At 43.2% G+C, this 23,313-nt stretch overlaps 2 protein-coding genes across 2 annotated transcripts in view; one reads left to right on the plus strand and one right to left on the minus strand.

Annotated features, from left to right (window-relative positions):
* WDFY1 (WD repeat and FYVE domain containing 1) overlaps positions 1–2,903 on the minus strand; it is a 45,791-nt gene extending 42,888 nt beyond the window's left edge. Inside the window, exon 1 of the mRNA XM_042995462.1 lies at positions 2,707–2,903. Within this exon, the coding sequence (XP_042851396.1) occupies positions 2,707–2,843 (137 nt within the window). The 5' untranslated portion in view covers positions 2,844–2,903. The remainder of the gene's footprint in view (positions 1–2,706) is intronic.
* A 5,114-nt stretch (positions 2,904–8,017) lies between these two features.
* Positions 8,018–21,866, plus strand: MRPL44 (mitochondrial ribosomal protein L44). Its single transcript, XM_042995465.1, has 4 exons — positions 8,018–8,276; positions 10,219–10,687; positions 16,602–16,780; positions 19,966–21,866. The coding sequence occupies exons 1-4, from the start codon at positions 8,098–8,100 to the stop codon at positions 20,153–20,155; spliced, it is 1,017 nt and encodes a 338-aa protein (XP_042851399.1). The 5' UTR covers positions 8,018–8,097; the 3' UTR covers positions 20,156–21,866.
* Positions 21,867–23,313: the final 1,447 nt, after the last annotated feature.

Here is a 23,313-nt window from a genome sequence, read left to right on the forward strand (position 1 = left end):
TTGTTATTTCCAATGTACAAATTCTGATCGCGTCGCTTGCTTTGAAGTCTTTGATAGTTCCTCACTAGCTACGAACTAAGGTCAAATTCCTAACAGTGGCATACAAAGAAGGCCCTTCCAAAACGGGACACTAGGACCGTCCGGCTCTCAGTACTCTCTCCTGCCATGGCCACTCATCCCCACTTTGCTCCGGTCACCTAGAAGTGACGGTGGTTCTTTATTCCCTCCTGTTCTTTCCATCTGCCTGGAACAGGGATGTGTGTCCTCCTCCCTTCACACAGCCCACTTCTCTATCCAGTGACATCTCCTCTAGGAGACTTTCCTACACTCTTTCCTCTGTGTCTCCCCAACACCCTAGAAGCCGAGAGCACAGGGCATCTCTTCAACCAGTCTGTCCAGTCCTTTGGAAGCAGAGATTTTGGCATTACTGGTGTCTCTACACTACAGGTCCAGCACACAGTAAGTGTCTAATAAATGCTTGTTTGATAAATAAGGGCGGTCAGTGTTCTGTTTCCTCCATATGCTGGTTTCATCGGGTCAAGGGCCATAAAAATCAATGAATCAGAAGTTAGGAGGGCAAGTGCTGTGGCTTTTGATCCCTGTTGTATTCCCCAGAGCCTGGCACTCAATAGGTACAGTATTTCTAAATATATGAATGCATGAGTGAATAAATGATTGAACAGTAAGACACCTATTTATGACAATGTAAAGACAGACCCCCACATCCAACAACAACAAAAACCCATAGCCACGTGCTTTCATAAATCTCATAAAGGCACCTGCTAAGAAACGTCCTACCTTCAAGAAAGCTCCATGGCCTGAAACACAAATTAGAAACACAAGGCTCTAACAACCTTCACCTGGTCCAGTCATCAGCAAAGGCCTTGCTGTGTCTGAGTTAAAAAAAAAAAAAAAAAAAAAGAGCTGATCTAAGGCTCCCCCCAGAACATTTCAGTCCCAGAGCAGCTAAGTAATCACTTTCCATAAAACATTTATCAGCACTGCCCCTGGCCAGTAATCTCAAATATTCAGCAATTTACCCAACATGCATGAGTCATGGATAAGATATTTTACTGAATAAGATAGCTAAGTTTTATGAAATGTTGTCTGCATCTAAGTTGATTATCACGCAAATATCATTCTTGTGCCCTTTGCCTTTTTTTCACATTCCCTTCGTCTCCCTGTGGCTCATATCCCCCTCTCCCATTCCCTGCCTGCCTCTGCACACCAACACCCAGGTCTTTTGCAATCACTCCCCACCTCCTCTGAGGTTGGCTACATTATACAAGCCAGGAGAGGCTATTGCCTGCTCATAATAACCAGACTCAAAAAGCAAAATACAAAGGTCAACTAGGCAACCCAGGAGGCTTCAAGTTTTCCGTGCCCAGAACAGGCCCTCAGATGTTGCTTACTTCAAAATAAAGGACCACAAAAAGCTGTCAGCTCTAAGCAAAGAACAGTACCTTCCATTTCCAGAAAGCCTTTTGGCTTCTGGAATATCACCATTTAAGAGCACTCATTGTAGCAAGGAAACACAATTTCACTCAGCAAACATCCGTCATTTCTTCCAAATTCCTATTGTAAAGCCACAAACCTAAACTTTCAGGGTTTTAAAAACACTGAAGTTTTAAAACAAACCGTATCTCTCCAATCCAATCGCGCTGCCCTGGGCAGACCAAAAAGGTAAGAGTCCTGGGTTGCATTTCTGGCTTCAGCAGTATCTCTGGGGCTTTCCTAGGGCCTCAACTTCCTCTTGGTAAAATGACAAAATCGCACCAGATCAGTGTTTCCCAAATGTGTGAAGGGCATTCTTCAAAGCCAGTTGTCTTAGTACAAGAATGAGATGACTTCAGGTGCACACAGGATAACATACTCTAGTTATTAGTTTAATTCTTTATGGCAGGTGATACTGGGTTTCTGCTAATAGTGGAAAACACATTTTTCTTTAAAATAAAAGCACCCAACCTTTTAAAAAATAAGTCTCTTTTAGGAAAGAAAAACAAAACTATGTAGTAAATAGAGTTCAGCGGGTCCCAGCAGCTGTGAAGCAGAAGGGAGACAGTGAGTGCTCCTGGAGATTTGCTGAGAGAGGGGAATCCTTCGCAGCAGGACCCGAGGTCACCTGCCTCCAATACTCCTGGCTCAGAGGTTTGGAACTGACTGCGGAAGGCCAAGAAATCCCCCAGAGGTCGCGACGCTTTCGAGGGGCAAGCAAAACCCCACAAAGGAGAGGCAGGGACGGGGGTCCCGGGCTAGACAGGCGCGGTGGGGGTCACCGACGGGAGAGGCGCGACGGGAAGGGGGTACCCCTATGGAGGGGCGCGGCGGGAGGGAGTCGCCGACTGGAATGGGCACGGAGGGTCCGGGGTCCCGAGCTGGAAGGGGCGTGGATCCTGGGCTAGAATGGCGCGGTGGGGGTCACTGACTGAAGGGGCGCATTGGGACAGGGATCCTCGGTTGGAAGGGCGCTATGGGACCGCGAGAGGAGGTCCCCCGCTGGAGGGGGCGGTGAGACCGTGGTCCCGAGCTAGAGGGGTGCAGTGAAGGTCCCAGACCGGAGGGGCGCGGCGAGGTCCCGGGGGCCGAGGACGCCCCCTCCCGGAGAGGGACGAGGCCGCCGACCCCACGATCCCCACACCCTGCCGCCGGCGGGAGTACGGGCCGCCCCCGTCGCGCCTCCGCCGGCGCACGACCCGCCGGCCCTACCTGTCCTCGCTGGCCGTGATGACGCCGTCCTCCTTGGGGATGAGAAGCGCGGCCGTGACGGCGTCCTGGTGCCCCTCGATCTTGCTCAGCAGCACCGGGCGGCTGCTCTGCGGCCTGGAGTGGATTTCGGCCGCCATGTTCGCACGACGGCGGCGGCGGCAGCGGCCTCCCGGGCGGGAAGCCCATCAGCTGACGGGCGGGCGGGCGGGGACGCGCCGGTTCCGCTCGGGCTCCCGGGGCCGCGTGGGCGCCGCGCCGCCGTAAGCTCCCGAGTGCTGCCGCCCGCGCCCGTATTGCCTGGGGAAGCCGCGCAGCCGAAAACTCCGAAGCCGGGAGAGAGCCCCGGAGGCCGTCTCCCAACAAGTGGGGAAGTGACAAAGGTTGAAAGGTAAAGGCATTCACCCAGGAGTGGATTGAGCCGTTGGAGGGGACGAGGAACTGTCCCCCAAACCAGAGCCTTCTGGAAATAATGATACTACGTCGTGCTTCTTCTTAGAAGCCATTGTTTGGAAGATTTCGAAGATGTGGCAAGCGTGAAAAAATACAGTGCCATTTTTAGAATCCTCGAAAGACAGTCGGTGACACTCATTGAGTGGTGACTCTATACCAGGCACTATCCCCATTTCCTGACACGGATTATCTTATTTAGTGCTGAAAACAACTTTAAGAGATGGAGAGATAGAGCTCTTGTATTCTCTTTGTAGCCGTGAGAAAACTGGACCACGAAGAAGTTAAATCACTTGCTTTAGGGCGCACGGCTATTAGAAAGAGAAAACTCCAGGAGATGGCGTGGTGCTGTGATCCAGATGTCAGTGCTGCCGGGAGCTGGCCCAGCGCTGACAGCTGCTTCCTGCGGAACATAAACACCAAACAATGCCACTCCATAATCATATATAAACACAGCCAAAACATGAAATTGTCCAAACCACACAAATGAACAAACATCCCTCTATGCTGGCTAACAAGAGTGACTCCTGTTTCTTTACCAGTTAGTTCCAGCTTTAGCCTCTGCCTAGCCTTCCTTCCTCTAGACAAGATTTAGTAAAAGCTCCAATCATAGAATTACCCCCATTTCCTGACAGAATCCAGTCCAGTCCAGAGGATAGCCCTTCTTCCTTAAGTCCTCCCTAAAATCACCGAACACAAACCTAAATCCTACAGTAAGTTCTATCACTAAGGCCGCATAATTCCCACGATATGCCTTCTCCTGCCAGTTAGCAACCAACCCAACGTGATCAAGTACAGGTGCGTTCCTGGTGGCTTTTGGCTAGAGCACATCAAGAGCTGCTAAGTTACAGCCATGATGGGGACCCAGAAAATCATTGACTCCCGAGACCTCCCCTCTCCAACCCACACTCCCCCCCATATTATTCTGACCCATGAACTGCAGACTTGCACTAGAGATGTACCGTACCCATGGCTATCCAGCACTTCCAATGTGGCTAGTCCAAACTGAGTTATGGTATGAGTTCAAAATACACACCGAATTTTAAAGACTTAGTACAAAACAAAACAAAGAAAATAAGGGATTTCATTAATAAATTTTATGTTGATTACATGTTGAAATGATAAAATTTAGATACATTCAGTTAGATATTTAAAAAGTTAATGTCACTATATTTAATACAGCTAATAGATTTTAAATCACATATGTGCTTCACCTGGTATTTCTATTGGACTGTGCTATACGAGTACTTTCTTACATGAAGTTAATAACATTTATTCATGGATTTATTTATTCAACAAACATGCATTGTATACCTACTAAGCACCATATTCTGACAAGATTAATAAGACATGGTTCTTGCAAGGCTTTTACAGTGTGATGACTAGACTGAACAACTTTTTTCAAACAACAAACATTTATTGAGTGCGTGCTATGACCCAGACACCAGTCTAAATGTAGCTGTGCTCCAAAGACACAAAGGTTGCTCTACCATTAGGACTTAGATTCCAATGAAAGAACCGGATGATAAACAACAGAAATAACTAGATGACATAGTATATCAGAAGATGTTAAGGGCTGTGAAAAAAATAAAACTGAACAGTGATAGGAGTGATAGAGGGTATGGCAATTTTAAACAGGATGGCATGGAACGTTCCAAGATATGTTGCATAGATCCACCTTCATAGAAGGAAGGCGGGCCACAGATGCTCTCTAGCTTTCAGCTCCTTCAGGGTTTGCCTCAGCTGCAGAGAGCCACCGAGGCTTGACCATGCCCTTCACGGGGCAGCCTGAATTCTGTAACTAAATGAGAGAGGAGTATAGAGGGCTGGCTATTTCAGTCCAGTGTGGGACACACTGATAGGCAGAACTTGCTCCAGAGCTCTCTCATGGGTTGGATGAGAATTTGTCAGGCCTGTATTGCAGCCGACTTCTACCTAATCCTGTTACATCCGCCTCTCTTCATAGATGTGGATTCCTAATAAATATCCCGCACACCAATCTCTGTCTCAGTGTCTGCTTCCAGAGAATGCAACCCAAGGGAAGGCCTCACGGAGAGGGTGATGTTTGAGCCGAGAAGGAGAACAGGGAGTAAAACAGGCAGAAGTGTGGAAGAAGTCCTCTCCTGCAAAAGGGCACAGCAAGTGCTAAGGCCCTGAGGTGAGAGCATGCCTGGGAATTTCTAGGGCCGGCAAGGCAGCCAGTGTGGCTGGAGCAGAGTGAGTGAGGGGTACAGAGAGATGAGGAAGAAGGGCCACCGGACAGATAATGTCGCCCCTGGAGGCCATGGTCAGGAGTTTGGCTTTTACTTTAAGTGAGATGGGACACCAGTGGAGGATTTTGAGTGCAGAAAACTACCTTGATCTGCCTTCAGTCTTAAAAGGCAAGGGTGTGAGTCAGGAAGCTAATCAAATAAGGCAGTCGAGAGACAGTGATGGCTTAGAACAGAGTGCAGGCGGTGAGAAGACAATAGAGTCTAGACATTTCTGGAAGGTGGAACCAATGAACTTTGTTGGATATGGGGTATGAAAGAAAGAGGAATCAGGAATGACACCAGGGTGTGTGGGATGACAAACTGAAGAAATTGAGTTGCCTTTTACCGATCTGGGGAAGATGTTTGGGCAAGAAAATGGGGAGTTCAGTTTTGGACGTATGAAGCTTGACATGTCCATTTGGAGTTGTTAGGAGACGATTATGTGCAGGAGTTTTGTATATACACAACTGGGTAGCAGAGAAGTCTGGACTGAACACATAACTTTGGGATTTGAAGGGACATAAATGAAGTGCATCAGGCAGCCCTGGGTGGGGTCTGTTTTCTGAGCCTGGGTCCTAGAACCAAGTAGTCCCATTAGCATATGTTTATTGAATAAACAAACTCATGAATGAATTTTAAAAACTGCTTAATACCGCAACTCCGTGAGTTAGTGGGAAAAGCTTCTTGAGACCCTACATTTTTGCTTTGTATATTACGTTCTCATTGTTGTATTTACTGAGAAACTCTCAAAGACCCGTCCTATTAACATAACATTATTTGCTCCAACTAGATTACTAGATTATTTCTCCCAGTAAATGGACTGTTACAGAAATAATAGTTCCTGTGGTTTCTTTTAACCCATGTATTTGACTAATGTTCAGTGAATTTTGTTCACATGCAGTGTAAATTATTGAAACACAAAGACCAATCATGATTTTCTCTCATCCCTTCTGAGAGAATTTGCTTCACCCAAAAATCCATCAGCTTGTCTTATGATACGTGCCAACCTCCATTTCCTCTCTCCCTCCCCAAAGAGAACGCTTTTATAGGCTATGATGAACCATTCAGACTTTCCCTCTTGAAAGGTTAAGAGACCCCAAACTGAGTTGTATGATCTGCCAAAGAAAAACAAGAGCTAGACAATAAAGACAGATTTTACTCAGGAACTATTGCAATAAGGGAAAAGAGACCTGTATGTAGAATTCAGCTCAATTCCAAATACAGCATGGACCAGTGGGAATTTACACCCAGGGGGGCTAGGAAGTGTCCATGAACATTAAACTAAGTGGAAACATCAAGGGTAAAGGCGGGGCTGGGGGGGGGGGAGGATTCTTGACACGATTCTTCTGAAGGCAGGCCAGGGTGATCAGGTATAACGTGGGGATAGTGGCAGGTGATGAATTTGATTAGCTATCAAGGGTGATCAAGATAGTGAACGTGTGGAATTCTTCCTGAACTGACTCCGGATTCTTGCTGAAAGTGGGCTATGCAGGCCTAACAAAGACAATGAAGCCTAAGGTTGAAGCCTAGTTAAGAAGAGGGCTTAGGGGATCCTGACTATAGTTTGGTCAAGGGGAGAATCCTTATCACAGCCTAATATTAGAGATTCTTGAGTTAAGTAGTGGCATGCCTGGGTCTGTGTTTCAGGGAGATGAATGAAGGTGAAGAAAGGAAGGTGCAAGGCCTGGCAAGGAGGTAAGGATAGCCATCAGGTAGCTGCTGTGGAAATAAATTGAAAAAGGACTTGGCTCCTGGACAAAAGAGGGTGTTCGTGGAAATAGAAATAACTGAAAACATCGGAGCCCAATCTGGGTTACTGGGGGCGGGGGGGGGGCAAGGGAGGGAGACACTGATGCCATTAACAAATAGAGAGACCACAGAAAGAGGTGCCTGCCCTTTGGGGATCTAGATGTTCAGCAGGCAACTCAAACTTGGAAATTCAGACAAGTCTTCTTTTGTGAATTAATATTAGATTAACATTTATATTAACCGTTTGGTAGGAAAGCAATATAATAATACTGCCAAAGAGAAGATAAGGGGGAAAAGACATAATTCCATTGTTACATTTTGATGCATTTTTTCCCAATCCTTTTTTTTTTTTTTTTATGCTTTAAAAAGTTTGTACTGTTAGAAATTTAAATTTTGGTTAAGTCAAAATCGCTTAGTGGAGGGCTCCTGAAACGAAGGCTTTTGGAGACACGTTGGGCAAATATTTGTTCATAAATAGTGGCTGGATTGATGGTCTGTAACTCTTAGGACTAAATATATATTGACAAGGAATGGGGTTTTTCTGAGACTTTAAGTGTCTTCTTCAAACTGAGAGTGAACCAGGTTTTTGACAAGGAATGGGTTTTTCTGAGACTTTAAGTGTCTTCAAACTGAGAGTGAACCAGGTTTTTGCGTTAATGAAAAAGCAAGGACCAAGAAAGCAACCGCCAGGGCGCAGCAGCTTCCACGAATTTTTGGAGCCAAATGCCCCTCAACCCGGGATCACCCGCGAGTAAACCCTAGGGCAGGAACTAGAGCTCGCACATGCGCAGTAAACACTCAACGGCAGCCACCCCGCCCCCTGCGTACTAGCCCCGCCCCGGTTTCGCTCTCCTCGTCCAAGTCCGGGGTCTGTGTTACCGAGGCACCGGTCCGGCTTTTTTCCTTCCGCCCTCCGTTGAGTTTTTTTTTTTTCCCCCCAGCAATGGCATCCGGCCTGGGGAGGCTGCTGTTGCGGGGGCCTCGCTGCCTCCTGGCCCCGGCCGCCCCCACTCTCGTCCCGCCTGTTCGGGGCGTGAAGAAGGGATTCCGCGCCGCCTTCCGCTTCCAGAAGGAGTTAGAGCGCTGGCGCCTGCTCCGGTGCCCGCCGCCGCCCGTGCGCCGGTAGGAGCCGCCTCGGAAGGGGTCGGGTTGACGGTGGGGGACCGGGCGGCGGCGGCGAGGAGGGTGGCTCCTCGATAAAGCGCGCCTGGCCTGAGCCTGGGACACGTGTGGTAGAGACACCGGTGGAACGTTGACGCGTGGACTGAATCCCAGGGAATGGATTTCTGCCTTGGGGCGCCGCGGCACTCTCCCTTCGATCCTATCAACCGCGAGTTGTGAGAAATGAGGCCTCCCGAGTGTAACCTCTATGCGGGCCTGGGGGGTTGTAGACCCTGTGTTGCAATGGCTGGGAATTCTTGGGTACGGATAAGAGGGATGAAAGCGTTCCACAGCGTTGCAAGAGCGAACTTAAGTGTATGCACAAGTCCACTTGCCAGAATAAAAGGAAAACAGTAACAGTTGAGCTTTAGGGTTTTTTTTGTTTGTTTGTTTGTTTTTTTTTTTTTTGCCCTAATTTATCTTGTTTGTTCTTAGCCTTGTTGCAATAGTGTCTGGCAGTAGCTTGGCAGAGAGGTCCAGTGGTCTGGTAGAGAAAGTCACAGGTAGCGCCACCTGAGATCTGCTGCACGTGAGGTCTCGGATCTTCTTGTCTCTGATAAGGTTTCTTTGACATGCAGTCGTGGCAGTGTGCACCTCAGTGTTTTGACTTCCATTTGTAGGTATTTGAGTTCCATATTATTGCTATTACAGCAGTGACTAATTTGGAAGTTACTACTCCTTTGGAATTAAGTATGAAATTTCATAGCGGCTTTAATATTGCCCCCCCCCCCAAAGGTGAACCAATTTAAACATAGATCAGTAGGAAGAGAAGTTCATATTCTTCTGTTCTTTCAAAACAATGTTAAGTTCTTTTCCTAATAGGCAAAAAAATAGTTACCTCTTCTTAATTCACATTTCTTTGATTATTGTGAGGTTAGTCATGTTAAGCTTTTATAATTGGAAGAAACTAAGCATTATATAGGTTATATACATTTTATGACTTATAGCCAAAATCTTTAGCTTTTCCTATTTTAAAAACAATTTTTTTAAGTTTACTTACTTATTTTGAGAGAGAGCGAGCAAGCAGGGTAGAGGCAGAGAGGGAGGGGAGAGAGAGAGAATCCCAGGCAGACTTCAGACGTTTAACTAACTGAGCCACCCAGGCATCCCTCCTATCCTTTTTTACTTAAAAGAGTTTTATTTTGGTTTTAGTGTCTCTTTAGAAAGACCTTGTAGTCATTCCTGGGAATGATCACGAACTTTTAATCTACTTACTATGATAGTAGATTATTTAGTTGCTAATTTAAATGGGTGTTTGTAAAACTTGATAAAATAAGAGCTGAATATAATGTACTTATTGTTTATATCTTGAGCCTGTGAAATTATAATGTGTATTTCATACCTGGATATAAAGCATAATTCTGTGGTTATAGGAGAAATGAGGACTCTAAAAGGTAGGGTAATGGCTCAGTCTCTGACGTTGAAGAACATCTTTAACATTGGCTCAAAGGGAAAATGAGTGCACTAGTGAGTATAGCAAAGAACTGCAAGTACTCATCTGACTTAAGTTTTAACTTTTAGAAAAATCAAAGCCTTGTGTTAAAATGAAACCCAGTCCGTGGGGCGCCTGGGTGGCTCAGTCGGTTGAGCGTCCGACTTCAGCTCAGGTGATGATCTCACACTCCGTGAGTTCGAGCCCTGCATCTGGCTGTGTGTTGATAGCTTAGAGCCTGGAGCTCGCTTGGGGTTCTGTGTCTCCCCCTCTCTCTGCCCCTCCCCTGCTCATGCTCTCTCTCTGCCTCAAAAATAAATTTAAAAAAATTAAAAAAAAATGAAACTCAGTCTTTTTTAATTTCCTTTACATAATCCGTCAAATTGCATCCCAATGAAAAGTTCTTGCATCATTGCAACATCTTATTGTTCTCTTTACCATCTCTTACTATCTTCTGTTCTATGTTTTCAGTTCAGAGAAGCCCAACTGGGATTACCATGCTGAAATAGAAGCGTTTGGACATCGGTTACAGGAGACCTTTTCCTTAGATCTTCTCAAAACTGCATTTGTTAATAGCTGCTATATTAAAAGTGAGGAGGCCAAGCGCCAAAACCTTGGAATAGAGAAAGAAGCTGTTCTTCTGAATCTTAAAGATAATCAAGAACTCTCTGAACAAGGGACATCTTTTTCAAAAACTTGCCTCACACAATGTCTCGAGGATGCATACCCAGACTTGCCCACCGAAGGCATTAAGAGTCTCGTTGACTTTCTCACTGGTGAGGAAGTGGTATGTCATGTGGCCAGAAACTTGGCCGTGGAGCAGTTAACACTGAGTGCAGAGTTTCCAGTTCCCCCGCCTGTTTTACAGCAGACTTTCTTCGCAGTAGTTGGAGCCTTGCTGCAGAGCAGTGGCCCTGAGAGGACTGCTCTTTTCATCAGGGTAGGTAATGCTTGATTGCAGAGGCTGGGACATACATGAGGTGGGCAGAAGAAAAAGAAGTTTAAAAAAAATTTTTTTTTAGTGTTTATTTTTGAGAGAGAGCGCAGGTGGGGGAAGGGGCGGGGCGAGAGGGGGACACAGAACGCGAAGCAGGCTCCAGGCTCCGAGCTGTCAGCACAGAGCCTGACTCGGGGCTCAAACCCACGAACCGTGAGATCACGACCTGAGCTGAAGCTTGGAGCTTAACCAACTGAGCCACCCAGGCGCCCCTGAAAAGACTGTTTCGTGATTCGTTCCTTTGTTAAATGATCTTGGAAGCTTATATGTGAATTTTTCTCCCTACCAAATCCTGAGAAAGCCCTAAAGCTTATGGTAGTGTCTCATTATTGAGGACATCATCAGAGGTGCATATTCAGTGCTAGGTTGTGAGTTCCCAGGACTGCAAGCCTGTCTTCAGCTTTCCATCATTAGGTCCACAGGCAGTGCCTGCATGGTACATGTTCAGTAGGTGTTTAGTGAATGAACGACACTAACTATTCGAAGGCCTGGGGTGGTTAGGGAGCTCCGTGCTGAGGCACCGGCTGCTGTTCCACTTTTACAAGTAGTAAAATCTTGGATTTCTGGGTCTCTGTGATGTATACCTAATTCCTTGTTAGCCAGTAGCTTAGCTAGTGAAAATACTTACGTAATTGGGATTCCTTGACTCCCCCTGTTCTTTTAGAATTTGGGAGGATTTTTATCCCCTGCATTGGATGAATGCACGAGTTTTTGGTCACCTTTACATAATGGCAAATTCACACAATTACTTTAAGTCAAGAGACAGTCTTGATTCAGACATCTGAATGTCGGGGTCCTTGAAATCAGCATCCCTTAACTGTTGGGATATCACTTCGTTTTGATCACTTCGATACAGAAGAATACCTGCATTGGCCAACACTCAGGCTTTGTTCGTATCCGTCTTCCTCCTTCCCCAACTAGGGCCTGTAACAGGTGGGCCACCTCTCTGCCTTTGGGAAGCAGGTACATTAACGGCCCTTCTGGAGGGGGAGCTCAGAGAAGGAAAAAGGAGAACAGAAGAGTTTTACTTGACCTGGTGGCCGTCAGCTGGTCTAGTGCTTTCTGAGTCTGGTTGATGTTCAAAACAACTGCGGGGCATTGTGTCCCCTGCTGGAACCTTCCAGCCATCTTCCTTGACCTGGGTATTGACTCTTTTTCCCACATCAGCTTCCGGTTTCCTGCATAGGATTCCCTTACAAATGATATCCCTTCTGTGAGTTCCACATTAGGTCTCGAGGATATTTATACCTTTGACATGAGTCGCAGGCTTCTGCTACTGGCAGCCTCTGCCAGCCTGTTGCCTGTAAGCAGAGAATGTGTGTTGGCGGCCAGGTGACTGTATGTTTCTGGTCTCAGATTTGGAGGCCACTGGACTCTTTGAAGTCCTCGTGGCTTGAGGTGAAAAGGAAATCCTCTCCTTTGCCCTCTCCTCTCCCAGTAAAATAGCTTTTTCTAAAGAAATCCTCACTGAGTCCTCCCTTGATTTCCATTCTCTTTGTCCCTTTAGCTTCTGTGGAGCCTTAGAACTGTCTAAACAAATTTTGGTCGCTTTGCTTTGATATTTCCACAAGGTAGTCCTGAGACCATTTTGGAAATTCATCTTTTCTGTGTCGTAGTGACTCTGTTGACAGTTCTATTTATAGATCCTGTTAAAGATAAGTAGGTCAAATATCTGTGTTTATTCCATTCATTTGTCCACCTAGGATGTGTTGTTTAGTGTGTGCGAAACACTTTGCTGAGCACTGGAGCCGGAGCAACATGGAATACGATCCTTGCCTCCAGGGTCCTAGTCAGCTCACTAGGCGGTTCGAGTGGCCGTTGCTCTCAAAGATGTGTTATAAAGGTGCAGAGGGAACTCGGGAGGCAACAGTCAGTTATAACAGGGTTAGGGAAAGTTCATGAAAGTGATGCTTGCCCCTAGGAAGGACATTCCAGGAAGAAACCTTGAGGACAAGCTTGTGTGTGGGGAAGCGTATTGAGGAGTACATAGTGGATGGTCTTGTTACGACTGCTCTAGAGAAACCTGGAGGAGTTTTGATAGATTTCCATGATCATAGGTGCATTTTAGAAGCATGTCTTCATACTGTCTCCCTGTTCTGGGGAGGTGAGATTGGAATGTTCAGCCTCCACTTCCACTGAAAGTTCTAATGATAAACTAATAAGACCAGGAACCTATCGGGAAAAAATAGGAGGCATAGGTAATCACCAGAAAAATCTAGATTTCTTTTTCTATTCCTACTAATATCTTAGGCATTCAGATTGTTTTTCCTTACCCTACCGTTGGGTTATTTTATATTGCAGATAATCCCAGGGATTCATATATAGGTGTAATTAACATATGTGTCTGGTAAGGCAACTCTATACATTAAAAAATTCAAAATCCCCAATAAGGACTTACAAATTAAAAAAAAATTTTTAATTCCAGTGTTATTAATGTACAGTGTTATATTGGTTTCAGGTGATAAATATTTTTTACTAATGAAGCTGAAATAGAGTTCTGGTGCTTGGGCAAGTGTTGTAATGAAATTGACTATTTTATGAACCAAGGTGTTTTTTAAATTTCTCCCCTCCTATCCCCATTTACCCATCGTTTATTATATACTGGGTTTTTTTTAATCTTTTTTTTAAAAGTTTATTTTTTGAGAGAGAGCGTGAGCAGGGGAGGGGCAGAGAGAGAGGGAAAGAAAGACTCTCAAGCAGACTTCTGTCAGTGCAGAGCCTTATGCGAGGCTTGAACCCATGAATCGTGACGACATGACCTGAGCCCGAAACCAAGACTTGGATCCTCAACCCACTAAGCTAGCCAGGTGCCCTATACTGTGTTTGTTAACATGAGTTACTTGCAGTATATTTTAATGAAAATTTATGTTCCCTTATTTTCTGTCAATATTGATAGTTGTTTTATTGGCAAAATTCTTTGTTCATAATTTTTCAATTTTCTTAGTCTCATAGATTGAAAATATCAGGTCTTAAATAGGTTCAAAAGACACAACGTGAAATTATTTCAATGATTTTTTTAAATCATAAATTTAGACAGTGAAGTACTACCCTCTAGAGGTTTTTTGGTTTTTTTTTTTTTACATTTATTTATTTTTGAGAAACAGAAAGTGAGCAGGGGAGGGGCAGAGAGAGAGGGAGCCACAGAATCTGAAGCAGGCTCCAGGCTGTCAGCACAGAGCCCGATGCGGGGCTTGAACCCACAAACTATGAGATCGTGACCTGAGCCGAAGTCAGACGCTTAACCGACTAAGCCACCCGGGTGCTCTAGGAGAGAGGATCTTAAGCAGGCTCCACAACCAGTGCAGAGCCCAGGGCTTGATCTCAGTGTCCTGAGATGATAACCTGAGCTGAAGCATCACTTAACAGCCACCAGCTGCCTCCCATAGTAGTTTCTTAAACGAGTTTCTGCTGGAAGTTTCTACCATCTATTCATTAATTCATTTGCTTTAAAAATCTTTTTCTTACTGATAAAGATATATTTCTAAGATAAGATTTCACCTTCAACTATTATTTTTATTTTTTTCTTCAAGTTTTTATTTAAATTCTATTTAACATATAGTGTAATAGTAGTTTCAGGAGTAGAATTTAGTGACTTATTATTTAGACACCCAGTGTTCATCCTGACAAGTGCCCTCCTTACTACCCATCCCTCATTTAACCCATCTCCCCCACCTCCCCTCCAGCAACCGTCAGCTAGTTCTCTGTAATTAAGAGTGTTTTATGGTTTGCTTCTTTGTCCCCCGTACGGTCTTTTGTTTCTTAAATTCCACATATGAGGGCAATCATGTGGTATTTGTTTTTTTCTGACTCATTTCCCTTAGCATAATACACTCTAGCTCCATCCACGTTGTTGCAGATGGCAAGATTTTATTGTTTTTGATGTCCGAGTAATACTGCTTTGCAGATATATACCACATCTTCATCAATCTAGGGACACTTGGGCTCTCTCCATAGTTCGGCTGATGTTGATAGTGCTGCTGTAAACATCGGGGTGTCCCCCTTCACATCAGCAGTTTTGTATTCTTTGGGTAAATACCTAGTAGTACAATTACTGGGTCGTAGGGTAGTAATAGTTTTAATTTTTTGAGGACGCTCCACACTGTTTTCCAGAGCAGGTGCGCCAGTTTGCATTCCCACCAACAGTGTAAGAGGGTTCCTCTTTCTCCGCATCCTCACCATCACCTGTTGCCTGAGTTGTCAATGTGAGCCATTCTGACAGGCGTGAGGTGGTATCTCATTGTGGTTTCGATTTGTATTTCCCTGATGATGGGTGATATGGAGCATCTTTTCATGTGACTGTTAGCCATCTGTATATATCTTTGGAAAAATGCTCATGTCTCCTGCCCATTTCTTAACTGGATTATTTGTGTTTTGGGTATTGTTGTTAAGTTCTTTATAGATTTTGGATATTAACCCTTTATCAGATAAGTCATTTGCAAATATTTTCTCTCATTCTGAAGGTTGCCTTTTAGTTTTGTTGATTGTTTCCTTTGCTGTGCGGAAGCTTTTTATCTTTTTTGTTTTAATTTTTTTAATGTTTATTTTTGAGAGAGAGAGCGTGCGTGCACGTACGTGCGCACGAGTGTACGAGTGAGTCGGGGAGGGTTAGAGACAGAGGGAGACACAGAATCTGAAGCAGGCTCCAGGCTCTGAGCTGTCAGCACAGAGCCTGTTGTGGTGCTTGAGCTCACGGACCTCAAGACCATGACCTGAGCTGAAGTCTGACACTTAACCGACTGAATCACCCGGGCGCCCCAGAAGCTTTTTATCTTGTGAGGTTCCAGTAGTTCATTTTTACTTTTGTTTCCCTTACCTCCAGAAATGTATCTAGTAAGAAGTCTCTATGGCCAGATTCAAAGAGGTTTCTGTCTGTGATCTTCTCTAGGATTTTGATTGTTTCCTGTACTTAACTTTTGTGTATAGTGTAAGAAAGTGGTCCCGTTTCGTTCTTCTGCATGTTGCTGTCCAGTTTTCCCAACACCATTTGTTAAAGAGACTGTCTTTTTTCCATTGGATATTCTTTCCTGCTTTGTTGAAGATTAGTTGACCATATAGTTGTGGGCCCATTTCTGGGTTTTCTCTTCTATTCCATTGATACGTGTGTCTCTTTTTGTGTCAGTACCATATTGTCTTGATGACTACAGCTTTGTAATATAGCTTGAAGTCCGGAATTGTGATGCTTCCAGCTTTTTCTTTTTCAGAATTGCTTTGTTTTTGGGGGTCTTTTGTGGTTCCATACAAATTTTAGGATTATTTGTTCTAGCTCTGTGAAAAATGCTGGTGGTATTTCGATAGGAATCGCATTAAATGTGTACATTGCTTTGAGTAGCATAGACGTTTTAACAATGCTTGTTCTTCCCACCCATAGCATGGAATGTTTTTCCATTTTTTTGTGTCATCTTCAGTTTCTTTCATAAGTGTTCTATGGGTTTCAGAGTACAGATCTTTTACCTCTTTGGGTAGGTTTATTCCTAGATATCTGATGGTTTTCGGTATAATCTTAAATGGGATTGATTCCTTGATTTATCCTTCTGCTGTTTCATTATTGGTGTATAGAAATGTAACACTTCTATATGTTGATTTTGTATCCTGTGACTACGGAATTCGTGTATCAGTTCTAGCAATTTTTTGGTGGAATCCATTGGGTTTTCTACATAGAGTATCATGTCGTCTGCGACAACTATGATTTTTGTAGTAAAACTTACGTGAAAAACTACACAGAAATGAAAAAGAATAGTACATTTTGTCTTTTTCAATTCCCAGTAAGTTTTTAAATTCTCTTAAAAGTGTACTTTGAATTATGGTCCTTATTTTCATCATACTAATTTCAATGTATAAATTATATTTTTATGCGCAGGACTTCTTAATTACTCAGATGACTGGAAAAGAACTCTTTGAGATTTGGAAGATAATAAATCCCATGGGGCTACTGGTAGAAGAACTGAAGAAAAGGAATATTTCAGCTCCTGAATCTAGACTTACCAGGCAGTCTGGAAGCACCACAGCTTTGCCTGTGTTTTTTGTTGGCTTGTACTGGTTAGTAAAATTTTAATCTTAGCTTCATAACATTGATTGGAAGCCTTAAAAACTTCACAATTCCTTAATATAATCTCTAATTGCATTGGAAGATTTCTAAAAAATTTTTTTTTAACGTTTATTTATTTTTGAGACAGAGCATGAACGGGGGAGGGTCAGAGAGAGAGGGAGACACAGAATCCAAAGCAGGCTCCAGGCTCTGAGCTGTCAGCACAGAGCCCGACGCGGGGCTCGAACTCACGAGCAGTGAGATCATGACCTGAGCCAAAGTCGGACGCTTAACCGACCGAGCCACCCAGGCGCCCCTGCATTAGAAGATTTTTAAAATCTCATTCCCACGATTATCTCTTTACTACTTCTTTTCCTGCTGGTTATTCTTAGGGGAAGCCAAGTAATCTGGGGTTTGCTAATAGTAGCTTTTGCTAACCAAGTATACGTTGTATATTTGGAGGTAAGAACTTCATCTTATTGTAACTATTTCTGTAGAAAAAGAAAACTTCTGATTCAAAAGTGTTACCGATTGAACCGTAATCCACACTTGTAACAGCTTCAGCTGAGCCTAGGACTGGAAAAGGAAGGGTTTAGTTGTCCATCAAAATATATAAATCAACCCACGTTGAACAGGTCTTAGTTTTGTTAGTAAACAGTTGACTTGCCTCACACTGATTGAATAAGCGACCTCAATTAAATTAGGTAAATGTTTTCCTAATCTTTATGTGACGAAGAATTTTCTAAGTTAAAGGCGATGGAAGGCATCACAAAGGAGAAAATGGATAATGTAAAAAGTTTCAACTTGAAGTGCACAGCACAATGATGAGATACTTCTGCTTATCAGATTGAAAAGTCTTAAACACGTCCTTTATCTGCAGTTCATATACCCCTGGCAGAAGAACAGAGTGGTGCAATATTTCGTAATTCTGACAAAACGCCAACAGTCTTTAAATTTTTCACGTTCTTTGATTTGGTGTTCTCACTTTTGGGTGTGTCTCCTTCTGGACATCAAAATGTGTAAACAAAGGTGTTCATTTGTGGTTTACCCTTTATCCCCCATACCTACAACAGTTCCTAAGACATAGTAGTCAGTAAACAGTTGTTGAGCCAATAGTTTTTAAATAAGGCAAAAAGTTAGTATAAACTTTGGTATCCAGCAAGAGGGAAATGACAGATACACATGATGGAATATAGTACAGCTAAGACAGGTGATGTTCTTAAAGGATTTTTAATGATACATGGAAGGTTTGAAGAATGATCTCTTATATTTAAACAAAAAAAGGAGTTTGCCCTGTTAACTAAAATTGTTGTCATCAGGTAATAGAATTATTAATAATAATTATTATTATCTAGGACAAAACCTAGATTTTGCATAATGGTTTTTAAAAAAATGAACAGTGATACATTGCCACCATCATTGAGGTAGAAACATGATAAATAAACATTGTATAGATGAAATTCACTTAGATGATTTTCTCTATCCTTTATTTTGTACAAATATGCACTGTGTAATTATTATGGTAAAGTGTAACCTATATGATTAAGCTTTGTTTCATTCCATATTATTACCACAGCAAGTGTTTCTGAGCAAATTCCTTCCACATTGTTTTTCTTTTATCTGCACAGTTCTGCTTGCCTTTCTTTGATTTGAGTCTTCCTTAGCTTTCAGGTCAATTTATATTGAATCAAAGCTACTAAGTGGAGTTGCTGTTCATGAAATTTTCAGAGATGCTTCTTTTAGTTGGATAGGTCCAGTTTAGGGTCAGGAAATTTCCAGGAAGTAGTTAAAGATAATTGAGAAGTAGCACATCCATACCACACTTGTTCGGTGCACATCCTTTCCTCCCTTGCTGGATCATTTTTTACACTTTTGGAGAAGAGATTGCTAGTTATAGTAAGACAGATATCAGTAAAGCAGAATACCTGTTTTTGTTGTAATTTGGTTTTAATAGAACACCAATAGCCTTAAGTGTTCACTGTGCTACTTCAGTATCCTTTGGGAATAAATCAAAGTGGATTATAATATATAAAATTTTTTTAGATCTTAGCAAGTTTTAAAGATCTAAAGCTCTTACTGTAAAATCTAGAACCGGGGTAGCTCAGTCAGTTGAGCGTCTGACTTTTGATTTTGGCTCAGGTCGTGATCTCATGGTTCATGAGATCAAGCTCTGTGGTTGGGATTCTGTTTCCCTCCCTCTCTCTGCCCCTCAATGTGTGCACACTCTCAAAATAAATAAAACTTTAAAAAGTATATATATAGAACTACTATTTTATTTGTTTTAAAGTTTAGATGAGAAACCAGAAAGGCACAATTTAGTTCCGTAAAATTTTTCCTCACATTACAGGTTCAAGATAAATTAAAAATAATGTCAGTTTTCCACGAAGAGTCTTTTTTTTTGTTTTTGAGAAAGAGGGCACAAGTCAGCAAGGGGCAGAGAGAGAGAATCCCAGGAGGAGAAGAGAGAGAGGGAGAGGGAAAAGTGGGACTCACCCAGAACGGGCTCATGTTCACCCAAAGCAGGGCTCGAGCTCACGAACCATGAGATCATGACCTGAGCTGAAGTCAGATGCTTAACGACTGAGCCACCAGGTCCCCTCCATGAATTTAGTTTTAGTAGTTTTGAGTTTTTGTAGGAAGATTTTTATATATTCTTTCATCACTAACAACAACAGAACAAAACCATATTTACCTAGATGCACCTTGGTTTTTGATTTGAAAAATATTGGGTGCACCTGGGTGGCTCAGTCAGTTAAGCGTCTGACTTTGGTTCAGGTCATGATCTTGTGGCTCGTGAGTTCAAGCCCTGTGTCAGGCTCTGTGCTGACAGCTCAGAGCCTAGAGCCTGCTTCAGATTCTGTGTCTTCCCCTCTCAATGCCCCATCCCTGTTTGTGCCGTGTCTCTCTCTGTCTCTCTGTCTCTCTCTCTCAAATAAACATTTAAAAAAAATGAAAAAAAATATTGGACCTACTAAGTTGGTGATATTTCTATGGAAATATAAATATTTCTTTTCTAACTACTGTATATAAGGAATTCACACAAAACCCTACTATTCAAAAGATACTACATACAAAGCTCTTGTGTTACTCCTGATAGATATTCTTGCCAAAATAAGGTTTAGAAACCATAACAGGCTTGTGGCCCACGTCTTATGATGCGCGAGTAATTTCAGACCACTCTCGGTGTTTTGTCTAGTGATAGAAAGCTGATTGCGGAGGGACCTGGGGAGACCGTGCTGGCTGCGGAAGAAGAAGCTGCTCGCGTGGCGCTCCGGAAGCTCTACGGGTTCACGGAGAACCGCCGGCCCTGGGACTATTCCACACCCGGAGGGAATTTCAGAGCAGAGAAGCTACCCGGCTACCCGGCCAAGCATGTGGCAGCCTGAGATCTGCGAGCCAGGCAGTGAGACACAGGTCAGAGATGCTCACAGCTGGACATTGTTCAGACTGTAAAGAAATAGGTCTTATTCCTCATCACGAGTTCCTAAAATTAAACAAATATTCATCAGGTCAGTGATTCTTTTTTCTTTTTTTTTCATTTTTGTTTTGTCAAAAGTCTTTTTAGATGTCTTCCAGTAAATTTTTTCTGAAGTCTTTGATTTTATTACTGTATCTCACATGTATAGTTAGGCGTATTTTATTCCTTTCCGGCTTCATCATAATTTGGGTATGTGTTTCATGCGAACTTTAATGCCAATAAAAAAGTCATTCTCCAAAGACTTCATTGTAGTTTACGTTGATATACCCAGGTTGGTGAACTTTGCCCCTCAAATACTATTTTAGCTAAAATAGTAATCATTCTTAACCTTTAGAAATGTAAAGTGCAGATGATCACAGTTGGGTATTTACATGGTCCTTAGATTCTGTCAAGGTTTAAAATTTTGTATACTAAACGAATTCATCTCATAGTTCTTGAATTTCTATAAAACAAATGGCAGAAAAGGTTAACTTTTCAAAAGCAGTTTAAAATACGCTAATTGAAAAAGTATACGTTTATCAATGCCAACGGAAAAATAAAGTATGTGTTTATCAACTTAGTGTCCCAGAATCACAGTCCTGGCTGCTGTGCACCAAGCATGTTGTAAGTATTTTACCGTAACATTCAGCTTGTGGAGGGCAGAGCTCAGCGTGTCTCCTTCCGGTTCTTCGGTCCTTCGTGTTTGATTCAGTGACCCTCCAACCGCACATTCCCTTCATTTGTTTCTAACTTTTGGCAGCAGTGATAATTTTTGGTTTCAGTCAGTCAGTAGTCAGTCCCAGGGGTTAACAAGAAAAGTGGGACTGGGGAGTTGAGAATAGAAATGTTAAAACTGACAGCACTTTTGCCGTGAAATCTTTTTTTTTAGTTGAAATATTTTTATTTTATGTTCAAAGAGCTGGCATTAAGATAGACACAATGGATGACCCATCTCGTGAAGTCCACTTAATCCAGCTTCATGCAGCCTGGGTCCTTTGCGTCTTGATGGAGACCCCGGTGGCACATCCTCAGGCCGTAATTCCGGGTCAGATCATGCCCGTTGGAGCAGAAGTGGCGAGAACAAGAACCCTGGCTGAATTTCCTCGGCTCCCGTAGAACCGCTGGTTGACCCGCCTTGCTTTCTCGGTGGCAAAAGACTTGCCATAAAATCTTTCTATTAAGGAAGATAAAGGGCCTTTGGAACCTCTTTCCCGAGACCGGTCAGGACAATGGGACTTTTGTCATATGTAGGAGGGCTTACAGCTGTCACAGGAAAAGTAGAGACTGTTTTTAGAGAGGAAAGTCTCAGAATTACCTAATTGGCTGCATTGGTCGGTCAAAAGTAAAGTACTTCACCTTTCTTTTGAGAGTTCACTCCAGTTCCTAACACTTGAACGCCGGGATAGAGGGCCAAACCTAGTGGTAAAGTGCCACACTTGGGTGTGTCATCCACAAGTAAACACGATTTGTACGTATCTCATGGACACCAGAGAAGAAGAGATCATAGAAAAGGTTCTGAGAAGAAGAGACTGTAAATGTCCTCCAGTCACTTAACTCCTCTAGTATATGCAAAATGTCAGATTTAGCTAGAGTATTACTTTTTTTATGAATACTTTTTAAAAATTAATGTTCTTTTTAAACGTTTGTTTGTGTATGTATGCATGTATTTATTTATTTAAATAATCTCCACGCCCAACATGGGTTCGAACTCATGACCCCAAGATCAAGAGTCACTTGCATTCTCGGAATGAGTCAGCCAGGGGCCCCAGCTGAAGTATTATTCTAATTTTATTTGGGGTGAACATTTTTCCAAAAGGTCTTTAGAGAATTCGGTTGTAAACTCGGTAGTCCTTCATTTCCCTCGCAAGTAGTGCTGATAATCCCAGATTTCTCCTGCTCAGGGCGTCTTGCAGGAGCTTATCCTACAGGGTTGGAGGGAACTCTCCTCACCCTTAGATTTTCAAGCTTCTGAACCTTGAATGCTTCTAGATTTACATGTGGAGGAAATCTAGGTCTAGTTCATAAAAACTTTGCAAGGACAGAGATCCAAATCTCTTATGAAGAATGTGACTTCAACACATTTCTAAGTAAAGTCTTCCCCGATTTAAGTTGTATTTAAAAACATTTTTTTAATGTTTATTTTTTTATTTTTGAGAGAGACAGTGCGAGCAGGGGAGGGGCAGAGAGAGAGAGGGAGACACAGAATCTGAGGCGGGCTCCAGTCTCTTGAGCTGTCAGCACAGAGCCCAGTGCAGGGCTCAGACTCGGGAACAGCGAGATCATGATCTGAGCCGAAGTCAGACGCTTAACCTACTGAGCCACCCAGGCGCCCCAAAGTTGTACTTTTAAAAAACACCCACTAAACTATGATGGGCTGGAATGTAGAAAGTAAAATACTAACATACTTTTGCAGCTTCCTACGAAAGAGCTTGAAACTTGTAGCTAACCTGTAGATAAACTTTAATTTGCCATGTAAGAACCAATACTGCGTACATTTGACATGTGGGCAGGAGGAACACGGGGGTGTGAGGATGTTGTCAAAGGCGTGTGTGTGACCAAAAGCATACAGGGGCCACTTGGAGGACTGCCTTTTTGGCCACTGTCTAATTGACATTGAGAAGAGCATCCTTATGATCACACGGAAGTCAGAACAACACCATAAGCACTGATGCTTAAGGTTGGCCTGGCACCAGAGAAAGACATTAAAGCCATTCACGTTGCAGTTCTGACCTCCTTTTCCACCATTTCCCGCTTGCCAGTTCCCTGAGCCCAAAGCATAAAATTGAGCCAAAAACGTACGACTGATGTCTACAGACTCAATTACATAAGCTTTATCCTTTCTGAGTCCATAATGTTTTTATGATAGGCATATATAAAACAGGGAATATTATTCTCAAAGTATTTCATGTGGTCTTAAGAAAGTAAACTATTACTAGAAACGAATTTCCAAGTAAGAGTAGAACAAACGGCGGCAATTTTTGTTTGTGTTCAGCATTTTTTAGATTTTGGCCACAAGGTGGTGTGGTAATCCCACCTGACAGTTAAGTAGTGTGCAAAGTGCCATTGGAGGGAACAGTTATTTCCTCC

This window comes from Panthera tigris, chromosome C1 (genome assembly GCF_018350195.1).
Source record: "Panthera tigris isolate Pti1 chromosome C1, P.tigris_Pti1_mat1.1, whole genome shotgun sequence".
Taxonomy (NCBI): Eukaryota; Metazoa; Chordata; class Mammalia; order Carnivora; family Felidae; genus Panthera; species Panthera tigris.